The sequence below is a fragment of the Ranitomeya imitator genome, chromosome 10, assembly GCF_032444005.1.
Source record: "Ranitomeya imitator isolate aRanImi1 chromosome 10, aRanImi1.pri, whole genome shotgun sequence".
Lineage (NCBI taxonomy): Eukaryota > Metazoa > Chordata > Amphibia > Anura > Dendrobatidae > Ranitomeya > Ranitomeya imitator.
The window spans coordinates 76,490,040-76,506,869 of record NC_091291.1 but is presented as its reverse complement, the minus strand read 5'-3'; the positions used below and the strand labels follow the sequence as shown (position 1 = coordinate 76,506,869).

At 44.9% G+C, this 16,830-nt stretch overlaps 1 protein-coding gene across 1 annotated transcript in view; it reads right to left on the bottom strand.

Moving 5' to 3' along the window:
- Positions 1-2,361: 2,361 nt before the first annotated feature.
- Positions 2,362-16,830, bottom strand: part of CBL (Cbl proto-oncogene) — a 103,442-nt gene continuing 88,973 nt past the window's right edge. The window contains exons 15-16 of the mRNA XM_069741761.1: positions 7,889-8,056; positions 2,362-6,130 (exon numbers count right to left, since the gene is read on the bottom strand). Of these exons, the coding sequence (XP_069597862.1) occupies positions 5,871-6,130; positions 7,889-8,056 (428 nt within the window). The 3' untranslated portion in view covers positions 2,362-5,870. The remainder of the gene's footprint in view (positions 6,131-7,888; positions 8,057-16,830) is intronic.

Sequence of the window (16,830 nt, the reverse complement as noted above, 5' to 3'; positions counted from 1 at the left end):
GGAGAATACAGAACAGCAATAGGAAAACTACTGTATCTAGCAACCGTTACAAGACCAGACATCGCAGCAGCAGTAGGAATCCTGAGTAGAAAGGTATCAAAACCAAATAAAGCTGATTGGAATGCCGTGAAGAGAGTAATACGTTATTTGAAAGGAACTAGCAATGTTAAGCTGAAATTACCCACAAACGATGATTGCATTTTAACAGGATATGTTGATGCAGATTGGGCTGGAGATCCAACTGACAGAAGATCTACCAGTGGACATATTTTTTTCCTCTCAGGTGGACCAATAAGTTGGACAAGTAAGAAACAGTCAATTGTGACACTATCTTCAACAGAAGCAGAATATGTTGCAGCAGCACATGCGAGTCAAGAAGTACTGTGGTTAAGACAATTGTTGACAGAATTAGGACAACCACAGTTGGCACCAACAAAACTAAAAGAGGACAATCAAGGATGTCTTGTTCTTGCTCAGATGGAAAGAGTCAATCCAAGAACCAAGCATATTGATGTGAAATATAATTTCTTGAGAGATCATCAGGAACAAGGAGTCTTGAAGTTAGAGTACTGTCCTACTGAAGAAATGACAGCAGACATTTTCACGAAGGCGTTGAATGCTGATAAACATCAGAGACTAATAAAAAAGTTGGGTTTGAATGAATAAGTCCTTACTGTTGAGAAAGGGTGTTGGCATATGCAACAGATTGGGACATATTATAAGTGAAAGGAGGACTTTATACTAACCAGACAGCAGATGGCGATAGTGTGTAAAGTTATATACTTGCTGTAATGTGGGGAGGGAAGCTCTCAGTGGTTGGTTGTTTTACTTTCGGTTTTGCTTTTCTTCATGTATGTGTTGTCTTCAGTGCATGGACTGTGTGACACTGAATTGTATCTCATGTTTAACCAGTATGAAGTAAATACTGTTTACTCAAGATATCTTGCTGATTGAAGCTTTCCTAAGTACAGCGGTGACTGCAAGAAGACGCACTCTGCAACAATCTGTTCTGAATGTATAACGATATTGGCACCTCACCAAGTGATAATTATGTCCTTCCAGCTTCCAAGTGATCAGATCACACAGGGTGGACACTGGATGAGAAGACAAGGCGAGAGGTGACTGCCTGCTAATACTAAAATACATTGAATGTTGAGCTCTATGGATCTATAAACTAACACGATCCCAAGACCGCAGTTCTCAGAAAGCACAAAATTATTCTTTACATGTGGAAGGTCCCAAATGCTCTGCATCTGTGTGTTTGAATGAGGATCTGCAGCCTTAATAATGTTCTTCTGAAGCAACATGTGACTGTGGCGCTGACCAGGAGCCTTTCCTACTCCATTACATGCAGTGATAGAACTGACAGCCAGGGCACAATGCTGCAGATTGTGGCCAAATACCACAGAAGCTAATGTTAGCACCCTACTCGTGTTTAAGGCTATGTGCACACGTTGCAGATTCTGTGCGGATCCGCAGCGTTTTTTGCGGTGCAGAAACGCTGCGGATCTGCAAATGATTTACAGTACAATGTAAATCAATGAGAAAAAAAGAAAGCTGTGCACACTTTGCGGAAAATCCGCTGCATTTTAAAAGAAGTAGCATGTCACTTCTTTTTTGTGAATCTGTAGCGTTTTTGTACCCATTCCATTATAGAAAACCGCAGGGGTAAAAACCGCAGCAAATCCGCAGAAAAACCGCCGCAAAAACGCACAAAAAAACGCGACAAATCCGCAGGTGCATTTTCTGCCAGGAGAGGCAGAATCCGCACCAGAAATTCCTAAGGCTAATCCGCAACATGTGCACATAGCCTAAAGGGGTTTTCTTGTAATCAAAAGAGGTAAAAAATAAAATAAAATGCAAAGCGCTTGTAAAAAAAAAAAAAAAAAAAAAATAGCATTTTCTTATTTAAAATGCTTTCCTTTCTGAAGAATGGAGGGAATTTTAATGATATAATTTAATTCTCTAGTTCACCAGAGACTGAGTCTGGCAGCAGAGGTTGGTCTTCTTCACATGCTGCGGGGGGAAAAAAGCTGCCTGTGCCTGCGGCATGGGGTGAAATAGAAGAATGCTGCCAACTCTACCAGTCTATCTCCAGGAATGCACCAAACCCCCACAAAGCAGTTGTCCTACTCTTAAAAAAGTAAAAAAAACAAACAAAAAAAACCACAAAAAGCTGTAGAGAAAAGAAAGCTGTATTATACAGGTGACATTGTGGCAATATATTATTCAAATTACTGCCAGATTTTTGAAAATTCTCCTTTGGTGAAACCAATTGATTTTTTAAAGTAAACTATTGTTAAAATTCTCTAATACATGCTAACAAACCGTGAAAAACAGGATGACAAAGTACACAAGAAATACCAGACAAAAAAAAATTTATTTTAAAAATAATTTTTTTTCCCCAACTTGTACAGAAAAAAAAAAAGAAAAAATAAGAAAAGCTCTTTAGTCAACAGAAGAAAGTCATTAAATAAATAAGTTGTACTTTTTTTTTTTTCTTTTAGTATATTCTACAATCGTTAAAAGAACACAGGCATAAAACACAAACACATCAGGATGAGGGAATTCACGGGGGCCCTCATACGCAAGAATATTTACCTTTGGGTCTTGAATGAATCATCAAGACATATGATTAAAAAAAACAAATTATATTATATATTTATATAAAAGAAAAAACAAAAAAACAAAAAAAAACAAAGGCGTATGGTCATGAAACATTCAAGCTTGTAACACTGCGATCACCTGGAGCACGTGTTGGTCATTTCTGAACACTAGCAGCTGCCAAGTTGCCTCTAATTCTTACTGTATCTCGAGGCCATAACGTTGCAAGAGCAATTATGCAAAAACCAATCACTCGGTGGGGTTCGGAGAACGTCGTGGAGGAGCGCAGTTATCTTTTTAAGCAGTTTCCACACTGCTTACAATGCCATCACTGTGAATAATCATCAGAAGATCCTCAGAGCTAGAAGTGATCATATATACGTTGCCCTAAACAATTAACCGTTACTAAAATTTTAGGAAATTCTGCTTTTGCTGGATTTTCAGAAAGTCAATCTTTGATTACAGTATGGGCATCACCTTTCTTCTCTCCATATTTACCCTACCTGCCATTACATGTATAGCCAGCAGATAACGTTACTATCTCCGAAGTGAACGTGTGCAACGTTTGCAAATGCAACAGGACATTGCAAGAAAGGAGAACAGAAAGCCCACGGCATGAGGTAATCGCGGATCCAACAAAAAGAAACTCTGGAATTAAAAACATTGAGGAAAAATGGAGTTTCACCCCGTAAAATGCTTCTATAACCCTTGGAGACCTTCATTTGCGTTACCAGTTAAAAATTTGGATACTGGGTCATGATGTACAATAACAAATTGTATTGTGGTACCGTGTTAGCCTGAAAAATCGATGTGAATAGTTTTCTTCCCAATGATGACAAGTATTCTACGAGTGATACCTTTATTGGCTAACCAGAAAATAATATGTTTGCAAGCTTTCAGAGCACAGTGGCTCCTTCTTCAAGCAGGATTATAATCTTGCCTGAAGAAGGAGCCTCTGTGCTCCGAAAGCTTACAAACATATTTTCTGGTTAGCCAATAAAGGTATCACTCCTAGAATACTTCTGTCATCATTGGGCAGAAAAATATTCCCATCGATACTGGGTCAGAAACCCAAAATTTAAGAGAGTCCTAAAATGGTAACAAACATGGAGGAAGAAGGGTTGACGGAACTCGAAAGAGAAAGCACAAGATTATAAAAAACAGGCAACAAAGTTGCATGCGAAAAAGATGTTGTGCATGGATAAGGAAACGGGCCGCTTCAAGATTTACATCTTGATGTCCTCTATGACGACATCTAAGTGGATGTGCACACAGTGTCTCGCACCCGCTGAGCTTTCGAAGCTGAAGATGCTCCAGGTAAATGTCGGCAGTGTTTTACCTGAGGAGTCTTATTTGGAGTCTTTTTGGTTGTTCTCGGATGATGGAGTCTTTTAATCAGCTTCTGTTTGGAAGCCGTCTGAAGGATGCGTTCAGGACATTCTTTATGGCAGTTTTGTGGTTTTTGAATCACGTAGGTTAAAAGAATCGCAAAAATTCTGAATGTACGAACGGCAAATGATCATTTTTTGTAGGAATTTATTTGCACTCACTTTTTCAGGCGGAATGAGGGGTTGTGTGCACATACCCTAAAGAAAACCAGCCTTCAAAATCTATAGGAACACGATGCTTGTAGTGCCAATTACTTCATGTCCCAAAGTAAGGAGAGATGTGTTGGACGATTTCAAGGGGCAGTCATTTATTTTGGTTCCTCTATATGAATATAACAAAACAAGCTGTACCTGATCCAACCCTCCTACTGCCGTTGTAGCACCAGCTCTCCACTACCATGCTGCAGTCGTATTAACTAGGACTGACGACAGCAGCTGACCTGGAGCAGGAGGAGAGGGTGGGTTAGTACAGCTGACATTTCCTTTAGCCTTGTGGCTTCCTCATATTTATCATATTAAACTCACTTTTTCCATTGCTTTTGTTATATACAAAGTGGAAAGAGGTGAAAAGAAATTTTAGTTTTACCTTCTGCATTTCTCTGGGGACCAACTGGGCCCCATCTTGGGGGAATGGAAATAAACTGTCTACATGCGATAAAAGGTACATGTGAGAGGACCAGTTAGTAAGTGGTTATGAGAAAGAACGACCATTACTCGGGATCACTGGATATATGTGAAGCTAAGCAGACTGTAGCTTTCCATCATTTTCGGTTTGCCGCTGGACCACAACAATATGCATCTCGAAATGGAGTTTCTTCAGGTAACTGTACAATTATTTAGATTAAAGCCCAACTGAGTAGTAGAAAATGCATACAATCGATAAATCTGTACGTACCTTGGACATATAGGTGTATACATATATACACATTTTACATACACATAAATATACTGTATATGTTACATATGTATACAGAGAAATACAGAGCAATGGGCATCATTATACTTTGCAAGGTATCTCCAGCTCACTCGGGAGCGCAGGAGGGCGGAACTCACCCCATCATTTCCTTCCTCCCTGCACAAAATTTCCCCCATTTAACCCTTTGCACCCTGAGTTAGGCAACATCAATTCACCACTAAAGTTGGGAGCAGAGCCCAATTTCTGGAATAAGTTACGGCCTTTAGTCACAGGATTTAAAAAAAATAAAAATAAATAAAAAACATTAAAAAAAAACCAAAATACACAGCAGGTAACAGATCCTCTGGGCCAGGAAATACTGAATATATTCAGGAAATGTTGCCATTTACTGCATGTTAATGAGCCGTGTTGATTTTTATTCCAAGGCAACATCATTCAATCAGTGAGGTCCCCCATTCTGCATCTATACAAGATGCCGGTGAAGTAGATTAAATAACACTGAACTGTTAAAAACAAAACAAAAAAGTTGGCAATCTATTCGCAAAACACAACATAGGGCCTATAGTGACCGGCAGTTAAATTAAAAAAAAAAAAAAAGGTTACAGGTGGAGAAAGTGGGTTCAGTGTACACGATAATCCCCTGAGCCAATCAGAGCTTCCCACGTCTGCCTTGACGGAAAGGATTTCCTTTCAGTTGCCGAAAAGAAAAATTGGGGAAACTGCGCTCGCTAACGCACTGCATTCTGATTGGTTAGGAATCACCTGATTTATAATGCTCATCAGTGGGCAGGCTTGTGCCCGTACACTGTATGCTTCCAGTTTGGGGCGGAGTACGGACAATTTCCTCTATCCATGTACCCACAGTTGCCCCCCACTGGTCCCATAGCTGCTCCCTTAAGGATCAGAGGTGCACGCATTACTCTTCTCATGACACGGTGTGGGAGTATTTGTGGATCCGACTGCTATGTAGCCACGTGAGGCGCAGATGGTATGGCTACAAACTCGCGGAGGATATTTCGAGCCATTTCAATGTTGTTATGAGCGATGAGCAAGGCTTTATTCACATCCTGCTGAGAATAGCCCTGGCTCAGCAGGCTCTCGATCTCACTGGAGAGTGGCGCGGACCCTCCATCGCCAGCCGGGGTGGGGCGGCGCTCAGAGTTCATCCTCCTTGGGTAGGGTTTTGGTGGACGCTCTGGAACAGCTGAAGACTCAAAAGCCCCTGCAAAATGAAAACCCATTAAGGATGTAGAATAAAGCAAGGATATGGACAACCAAACCGGCTGGGGGAGAATGGGGACTTGTGTGTGGGACCCGCTGCCATCTAACAAGTATCACACAGTTTCGTAGACTGGAATACAACTTTTTTTAAAAAAAAAAGGGCACTCAAGTGCCAACAACTGCACAACATGTCTGTGAGCAAGAGAAGCAAGTTGTGTAACCTAGACCCCTACCAAGGGCGATGATTTACCATCATAAGAATATCTCAGAATATAGGGGTTCAGATTGGGAAAAAACCCACAACAAAACTTATATTTCAATGACCAAACTTAGACAAGGTTGTGTTCATCTATGAAACAAGAATGCATTCTAACGGGACTCCTGGGCATAGAACCTATTTAAAGAGTTACCGTCACTTTAATAATTTTATCATAGCTTAATAGCACTAGTGGTAAACTTTGTAACACAACTTACCAGAGAATTCTGCTCTTTCTCCAACCAAACTGATCAGTCTCAAAATCCTCAACTCAGTGGTAAAATCTGGCTTCAGTGGCTACAGACTTCCCCATTACAGGGCCATGAGGTGACAGTTGGTGCCCATAACATTCTATGGAGACGTCTCCTCTAACTCCTCCCACTCTGTAGAATTTAAAGGAACCAACTGTCATCTATCTCAGTGATGGGAAAATGATCCAGGAACGGACAGTGAAAGATCAGCCCAGGAGGAGAGAGGCAGATTTGTCAGATGAGATCTAGTATAAAGTTGCTTATTTTCACGTGCGCTATTGATTTATAAAATAAATTGATGGTTCCCTTTAAGATTTCTTGATAAAAATCTTGATTCCAGGAGATAACTCCTTTCTAAATGAGCACTTTACGGTCTTATTGTGCCTAGTTTTTTCCCTTCCTTTCTTCCAAGAGCCACAACTGTTCAAGGGCTTTTTTTTTGCAGGACAAATTGTACAGTAATACCAAACACGGATTACGTTTTTTGGGTTGTTTTTTTTTATGAAATGAGGGGGGAAAAAATTCAGCTTGTTAAATTCTTTAGAGACATTTTTTGGTTACTAGAGATGTGAGAAGGCTTTTTTTTTGCCCTAAAGCTTTTATTGATACCATTTGGGGTTGATACAAAACTTTAAGTTAAGTTTTCTTATTTTATGTATTCTTAATAGGTTTGAGTCCACCTATATTTTTTTTCTATTCTTTTTTATTTTTTTTTCTTTATTATATTTTGTAGTCCCCATAGAAAACTGCAGGGTCAATAGTCCCAACTGCTGTGACTATATAATGCAATACCACAGTATTGCTGCGTATGGCAAAAATCACCATCTCCCAGGAAAGCCAGCCACGGCGTTCTTCAGCAGACCCCCAGCCGTCATGGCAAACCATCAGCACCCCAGTGCGTCTCACTGCAGGGGCGCTGAAGGGCACGCCCTTAAGGCCGCCTAGTGTAAATGATGCAGTCACAGATGTATCCAGTTGGATGAAACACGTCAGGTAGGCTGCACTGCTGGAGTAAACCGATGCCTCAAAGATTATCGAAGGGTTTTTTACGCACAACGCCGAACTGGCATCTTCATCATGTGAAAAAAAATAATGTCACAGATTGACAGCGGCAAGAGAAGCTCAGCTCCATCCACAGCTGTAAGATGCAGATGATGGCTGAATAACTCAGCCATCATCTGCTGGAACAAATGTGGGCTCAGTTCCTAAGCCCACATGGAAGACGGGGGGGGCGACATACAACCTCATGTACCTGCTGCAGGGTCTCTACCAGCGGTGCTGGAACTAAAGGCAGGAACGGCATTAGAGATATCAGAAAGTGTGCGCCGGGCTGGAGCCATTGGCAAGTGGGACTTTGGGATATCATAGCCATCATCTTCATCATCTTCTGACCCATTACTGCATGCAGCACAGCATTCATCTGCATTGGGAAGCAAAGACAACGTCATTAGCACATGGCAGCATCTGTCACATCACATTGAACAATGCGCGACATCATATTTCTCCATCTTTCCAGTTTTATAATTGTTGTTAGAGCACATCACTTACTAGATTTCACCATCTGATTAGATCATTAAACAGATCTCAGACCCAGGTACTTTGTAGACACTATGGTGAACTTGATCTGAAAGTTTAAACTCCTCTCCGCCCACCTAGTCTGACTGACAGCTCCTCAGTGTTCCTCCTCCCTGCTGAGCTCTCACACTGCTCAGTACAAGCTGCAGCTGTCAGTCAGGCTGAGCGGAACAGACATAACACTCTGATTTGTGAACCTGTTTAACTGGACCCATAAAATTGGCAATTTAAAATCCAGCCATCCTGACATTGGTTTTTACAGTTAGCAGACCTCAGTCCTCAGATGTGCAGGCAAATAATGTATGCAGATTGTACTGTGGAATTTGGAGACAGACCCACTATCAAGTGATTTCAATGTTCTTGTAAAAAAAAAAAAAAAAAATTCTGCTACAAATAGGAAAGTTGTGGGACGTCCTAAGAAGATTTCTTTACTGCTCCTATGTGCTTTGTCTAATACTACTGGTATGGCGGCCTCTCCATCCACACCGCTTTCACGTGGATATGGCTGATGAAGAATAGACTTTCCTCTGAGAGAATCCTGCACGTAAGAAATAACAAGCTACTAGTGATGAGCGAACGTGCTGTGATGGGGTGTTATCCGAGCATTATCGGATCCTAACCGAGTGACTTTGCGGCTCATGTCTCATGGCTGTAAGACAGCCGCAACACATGCATGGATTGCCGAACAAACTGTCGAACAACCGTGAGACATGCAGCCGCGGGGACCCGGACACTCAGCACAGGGATAACACCTTCTCAGAGCACGCTCACACATCACTACAGGCTACTAAAGTACCACGATGACAGTATGAAGCCCCAGAACACAGACATGGCACCACGTCACACTACACATAGGCAGTTTGCCTCCGGTAGTCTTGGAGCGGCATCATTCTGGAGCACATGGCTCTGCACACGAGCAGTGAGTTTGGCGTAATGTCTATGACAAGGATTACACTATAAGGAGGGGTGGTCATCCTTCAGAGCAGACGCCTGGTCATGGCTCACTCTAAAGCTGGAGTCACATATAACGATATCGTTAAGGATATCGTTGCAACGTCACGCTTTTGGTGACGTAGCAACGATCCCGTTAACGATCTCGTTATGTGTGACAGCGACCAACGATCAGGCCCCTGCTGGGAGATCGTTGGGGAATGATCAGGACCATTTTTTGGTCGCTGATCACCCGCTGTCATAGCTGGATCGGTGTGTGTGACGCCGATTCAGCGATGTGTTCACTTGTAACCAGGGTAAATATCGGGTTACTTCCCTGCACTGACTGTCAGCGCCGGCCGTAAAGCAGAGAACAGCGGTGACGTCACCGGTGTTACTGCCGGCGCTGACACAGTCAGTGCATGGAAGCTCTCGGCAGCAGCGCGTGCATTAGCAGCGCTCCTGCCAAAAGCAGTTTTAACCCTGTGGACGCCGGGGGACGTCACAGACATCAGAAAGTGAGTATGTACTGTTTTTTTGTTTTTTTTTTTACTTTTACAATGGTAACCAGGGTAAATATCGGGTTACTAAGCGCGGCCCTGCACTTAGTAACCCGATGTTTACCCTGGTTACCCGGGGACTTCGGCATCGTTGAAGACAGTTTCAACGATGCTGAAGTCTTTCCCCTGATCGTTGGTCGCTGGAGAGAGCTGTCTGTGTGACAGCTCCCCAGCGACCACACAACGACTTACCAACTATCACGGCCAGGTCATATCACTGGTCGTGATCATTGGTAAGTCGTTTAGTGTGACTAAAGCTTAATACCAGCCCGATACTAATGGAGGGAGATACAGCAGGTGTCTGTGCCATTGGATGCAGAGGCGGGCGTGATCCTTCCTCCATTTCACAGAAACAGGGAAGTCAGAGCTAAATGTGACCTCAGGGTTTTCATTTTACAAAGTTCCCTTCCTGACCTTATAGAAATTTTCAGTTCAGGGCTAATAACGCAAAGAAATGCAAGAGCTTGTAAAAGACGACCGATCGGTTACCAGGAAGACGGAGAACGAACCCGAATGTTGCTTTTTCAGACTGCACTCTATACGGCCTTCTCACTCACCAGCCATGCATTTCCTTTTGGGAGAAGCGATTTAACTATTCTTCTCAAATTCACTATTGCATCCAAATAACCAGCAAATGAGAGACTCAAAGCAAAAAAAAAAAAAAAAATGCTCTTTAACCTTTCATGCCGTGGCCAATTTCCATTTTTTCTTCCCTTTCTTACCAGAGCCATAACGCTTATTTTCCTGTCCACATGGCCATGAGGGCTTGTTTTTTGCACTTTTGAATGACACCATTGCTTTTACCACAGTGTATTGGAAAGCGGGAAAAAAATCCAAAGTGCTGTGAAATTGTGACAACCCACACAATCCTGACATTGGTTTTTGAAAATGGCTTTTAAAGTGTGCATTTTAATTATAAAAATTACCTTGCAATTTGATTCTCCTCGAGAATACAATGATGGCTATACCCAACATGTCCAGTTTTTCATTATTTTAGTGGTGGAAAAAATAGGGATTTTTGTGTACTCACCGTAAAATCCTTATCTCCAAGCCAATCATTGGGGGACACAGGATCATGGGTGTTATGCTGCTGCCATTAGGAGGACACCAAGTTAACACATAAAGAATAACTCCTCCCCTGCAGTATACGCCCTCCTGCTGGCTCTAAGTGAACCAGTTCGGTAACAAAGCAGTAGGAGCTTAACAATTAACAAGAATGAACCATGTCAAAACCAAGTAAGAACAGAAAAAAACTAGAGCCAATAGGCTAACAGGGTGGGTGCTGTGTCCCCCAATGATTGGCTCGGAGAAAAGGATTTTACGGTGCGTACACAAAAATCCCCATTTCTCCTACGCCTCATTGGGGGACACAGGACCATGGGACATCCTAAAGCAGTCCCTAGGTGGGAAAACAATCCACTGCAATTGCTCCTTGTACCACTGCAATTGCTCCTTGTACCCACAAGTTACAGATGCGGCACTGCCACCTGCAAAATTCTTCTGCCGACGGACACATATGCTGAGGCTTGAGAATGGACATGGTAATGTTTCGTAAACGTATGCAAACTGGACCAAGTTGCAGCTCTGCAGATTTGTGCTGCCGACGCCTGGTGCCGGATGGCCCAAGACGCACCCACTGACTGAGTAGAATGAGCCTTAATCCCTGCTGGGACGGAGTGACCTAACTCGGTAGGACTCCTGGATAGCTGTATGAATCCACTTGGCTATCGTAGCTTTGGAAGCAGCTAGACCTTTCCTTGGCCCTTCCGGGAGCACACACAGGGCATCTGACCTGCGGAAAGATGCCGTCCTCGAGACGTATCTCCTAAAAGCTCTCACCAAGTCCAGTGTGTGGAGAGCCTTCTTGGTGCGATGTACTGGCGCCGGGCAAAGTGAAGGCAAGACAATTTCCTCATTGAGGTGGAAAGATGAGACAACCTTCGGTAGAAAAGACGGGGATGTACTCAAAACCACCTTATCCTGATGAAAAATGAGGAAAGGAACTTGGCAAGACAAGGCTGCCGGTTCTGAGACTCATCGGATGGATGTGACCGCAACCAGGAAGGCAACTTTCCATGACAGAAGAGACAGGGAAACGTCCTGCAGAGGTTCAAAAAAAGCCTCCTTCAAGACTCCGAGGACCAAATTAAGGTCCCATGGTTCCAATGGCATCTTATAGGGCACCACATGGGAGACTCCCTGAATGAAAGTCTTCACCTGTAATCTGTTGGCAATTTTATGTTGGAACAGGATTGACAAGGCTGAAATCTGCCCTTTGAGAGAACTAAGGGCAAGACCTAAGTCCAAACCCGACTGAAGGAATTAGAGGATGGAAGGAATAGAAAATTCAAGAGGAGAGTGTCCACCTGTCCTGGCACCATGAGAAGAAGGTCTTCCAAATGTGATGATATATACGCATAGACGTAGGCTTTCTAGCACTGATCATGGTAGAAATGACTTTCTGAGAGAAGCCTGCTTGTGTCAGCACCCAGGACTTAATGGCCATGCCGTCAAACACAGGGCCTCGGAGTTCTGGTGGTAAATGGGGCCCTGGGACAACAGGTCTGCGCGATTCGGTAATTGCCAGGGAACATCGGCGACTAGTTGAACTAGTTTGGCATACCAGGCCCTGCGCGGCCAATCTGGCGCAATGAGGATTACTGGTATCCCCTCCGCTCTGATCTTCTTGATGACTCTCGGCAGCAAGGGAAGCGGGAGAAATATATACGGAAGCTGGAACTGATGCCACGAGTGAATGAGTGCATCTGCCCCGATAGCTGCCGGATCGTGGGACCGAGCTATGAAAATGGGAACCTTGGAATTTAGCCGTGAGGCCATCAGATCCACGTCCGGGGTTTCCCAACGACAGCAGATCTGGTGGAAGATCTCTGGATGGAGAGACCACTCTCCGGAGTCGAGACCTTGGCGGCTGAGGAAATCTGCCTCCCAATTTTCTACGCCTGGGATGTTAACCGCTAATATCATTGAGCAGTTTTCCTCGGCCCAACGAAGGATGTGGCCTACCTTGGTCATGGCTGCCTTGCTGCGTGTTCCCCCCCCCGCCGGTTGATGTATGCCACTGCCGTGGCATTGTCGGACTGAATCCTGATGGGATGACCCATCAGGAAGGGGGTGGAATTGAAGAAGAGCCAACCTGATTGCCTGTATTTCCAGGATGTTGATGGGCAAGCTAGCTTCCTGAAGAGACCAGTGGCCCTGAGCAGTGTGATGGTGGAACACTGCTCCCCAGCCAAGAAGACTGGCATCTGTGGTCACAACTAGCCAATGTACTGGGAGAAAGGACTTCCCCTGATTCAGGGAGGACTTCAAAGTCCGCCACCTGAGAGACTGTCTGACTCGCTGGGGAAGAAGGAAATGACGATCGAGAGATAACGGGTTCCTGTCCCACACAGCCAGGAGAGCATGTTGTAAGGGGCGGAGGTGTAGTTGAGCAAATGAGACCGCCTCCATAGCTGTTACCATCCTGCTGAGGACTCTCATACTGAAACGTAGAGTGTGAGTATGAGGTTGGGAGAGCTTCTGAGCTTCCCGCTGTAAGAATGAGATTTTTTCCGGGGGAAGAAGTACCAACCCCTGGGACGAGTCCAGTATCATTCCTAGAAAGGAAATTCGCTGAGCCAGTACTGGGGAAGATTTTTTGAAGTATATCTTCCAACCCAGGCGAGAAACAGTATTTATTGTGATGGTCACGGCCTCCTTGCAGGTGCGGAAAGAGGGGCCTTTGATGAGGATATCGTCTAGATACGGTAACACCACCACCCCTTGGGTATGGAGGATGGCCACGGCAGTCGCCATGACCTTGGTGAATACCCTTGGAGCGGTGGCGAGGCCGAAGAGCAGAGCAGCAAACTGAAAGTGATCTTCCTGAACTGCGAAGAGAAGAAACCTTTGGTGAGAAGGTAAAATAGGAATGTGGAGGTACGCGTCCTGGATGTCTATGGACGCTAGGAACACGCCTTTCTCCATGGAGGCGATGACAGAACGAAGTGATTCCATCAGGAACCGTCGCACCCTGACAAATTTGTTCAGCAGTTTTAGGTCCAGTATGGGCCATACTGTACCGTCCTTCTTTGGAACAATGAACAGGTTTGAATAAAAACCTTGAAACCTTTCGCTTTGAGGAACCGGGATAATAACCCCGTCTTCTTTTAGAGAGCTTATGGCCTGGAAGAACTCTGATGCCTTTGCCCTGGGAGGAGGAGAAGATGGGAAAAAGGGATTTGGTGGAAGAGAAAGAAATTCTATCTTGTATCCGAGGGACACTAGGTCGCGGACCCATTCGTCGTGAACAACCGAGAGCCACGCGTTGCTGAAGGAAAGCAGGCGGCCGCCTACTTTGAGGGTGTCCTCCGGATACCGCAGGGAGTCATTGTGTGGGAGACCTGCCCGGTCTGGACCCCCTGGACCCCGACTGCCTAGGCCTGCCTCTCCAAGAGGGGGAAGGTTTGTAAGAGGTTTGAGGACCTCTATCCCTACGTTGCACCCGGCCAGGTCCGGAGGATGTGAAAGTAGAGGACCAATTTGAGTTGAAGCGAAAAAAAATTTTTGGGACCGGGTCTGCTGTTGTTGGTTCCGAAAGGGCCGAAAGGGTCTCTGTTGTGGAAGAAATTTACTCTTCCCTCCAATGGCGTCAGAAATTAATTGGTCGAGCTTTTCGCCAAAAAGGCGACCGCCCTGATATGGAAGAGAAGTCGATGACTTTTTGGAAGTCGAATCCACACACCAGTCCCTGAGCCATAAGGATCTCCGGATGGTGATGGCGTTTGCTGCTTGAGAAGCACAGTTAGCAGCGGCCAAGGATGCGGTAACTACAAAATCTCCCTCACTGGCTACCTGAGTAGCGAGGTCTGCCATCTTGGGGGAGGGGGGGGGGGATATCGGTATCCAGCACTACTGCGGACAAGACCTCAGCCCAGTGGGTCATAGCCTTAGCCACCCACGTAGCAGCAAAAGTTGGGAAGAGTGCGGCTGCTGAGGCTTCAAAGGCTGAACGCGCCATATTGTTGATCTGACGATCGGTTGGATTTTTAATAGAGGCGTCCTCCGAAGAGGATAAAATAGCTTTAGTAGCCAGGCGTGATACCGGAGGATCTACCGGGGGGATATTCTTAGATCCTGGGCAAAGGGATATTTTGATTCCATGGGCTTCTGCCCTGTGAATCGTTTATTGGGACGGATCTTGTGAGATTCAACAATTTACTTAAATTCAGGATGAGTAGCGAATACCTTGTGAGCTCGCTTGGTCCTCTTAAAGGACTCGGCATGATCCGTTTTTGATAAAGGTTCCTCCTCGCTTGATACTCATGAGAAAAAACTTAAGGGAATGGGCGACTGACATTTCGGCGAGATCCAGTTGGGATTTGTTTTCTCTGTCGATAGAGGAGAGTTCTGCGCTCGTTAGCAATGGTTAAAGAGTTGAGCAACTGTTGGGGGTTTTGCTGGGCCATATTGAAGGAATGGCCGGAGGGGACAGTACCAACTATTAAGTACGGGGGAGGAGGGTTATGCTGGGTACTGTGAACTGGTTTGGTACTTTTTCTATATGTTAATATAAGTTGAAATGTTAAGATACAATAAAGTGAAAGTTGGGGGGGAAATTGTGATTGCTATGGCAGCGGGATGCGAATGGAGAGGGTTAAGTAAGGGAGAGTGTTCGCAGTGGGCAGCCCCACTCTTGATGAGAGGAAGAATGCGTTATATTGGGGGGGTTAGGGGGGCAGGTTGGGAGGGGGCAGGGGGGGTGGGAGGGTTGGGGCAGCTCATACTTGGGAAATTGGATACAAGAAATGATGAGCCACATGATGGGAGATTGTATTAAAATATTGAGTTGGAATGTGAGAGGTCTGGCGGATAAAACACGGCGGGCGGCAAGTCTGCAGTATGTCCGAGAACAGAAGGTCTCAATGATATGCCTGCTGGAGACACATTTAGTGCGGGAGAGGGTGAACGTATTGAATAGGCGCTGGATACAGAGGGCGTATCATTCTACTTTCTCGACGTATTCTAGGGGTGTGTCTGTGTTGATTCCTGCTGGGGTGCAATATGAGGAGGTAGCGGTAAAGGAAGATGTGGATGGTCAGTATGTGGTGGTGAAATGTAAAATAAATGGAGTGTTGATGTGTATAGCGGCAATGTATATTCCGCCCCCATACTCAAGCAAGAAGATAAGAGAGGTGCTGGAGAGGGTAGAGCGCTGGGGACCGTTACCATTACTAATTATCGGCGACCTTAATAATATATGTGATGACTTTTGGGATAAGAACAAAAACCCCCAGAATAGGACGGTGGGACATACCACTACGTTTGGGACTTATGTCGGGGAAGTGGGCATGGTTGATTTATGGAGAGTTAGGCATATCGGGGAAAGGGCGTATTCATGCTACTCACCAGCTCATGGTACGCTGTCTAGGATTGATCTGGCACTGGGTAACCGATTACTAGATACGATGGTAAGGGACGTGAGATATTTACCTAGGGCTCTCTCAGACCATAGTCCAGTTGAAGTGGAATTTCGATCAGTGGGGACGCAGACCGGGAGCAGGAGGGAGTGGAAAATTCACCCTAATTGGCTACACAGTATAGACTTGGAGAAGATTAAGAAGGAATTGGTGGAATTTTTTGAGATAAATGAGGGTAGCGTAGATGTGCTTACTGTGTGGGAAGCCATGAAAGCGTACTTGAGAGGGCTGTTGTTTAGGGATATTAGCAGGTGTAAGCGGAAATCGAGAGAGGCAGAGAGGCTGGCGATAGATGGGCTGAGGGTGGCTGAAGATGAGATGGTAATAATGGGTACTTTGGAGGCTGGGAGGAGGTTAAAGGCAGCTCAAAGCCAGCTAGAGGCGGTCTTGCTGAGTAAGGCTGAAAGGAAGAGGGAATTCATGAATTTGGCCTATTACCAGGAGGGTGAATCAGTGGGTCATTTGCTGTCGCTGGTGGCATCTGCCCAGAGAAATACTTCCTTTGTTCACTCTTTGGTGACTGGGAGTGGTGTTGCTGTTTCTGAGACTTCAGAGATTTTGGAGACTTTTGCAGATTTTTACGCAGACTTATACTCCTCTCGGGTAGATGGGTCAATGGAGGACACGTGGCGTTCCTTGAGGAGTTGGAG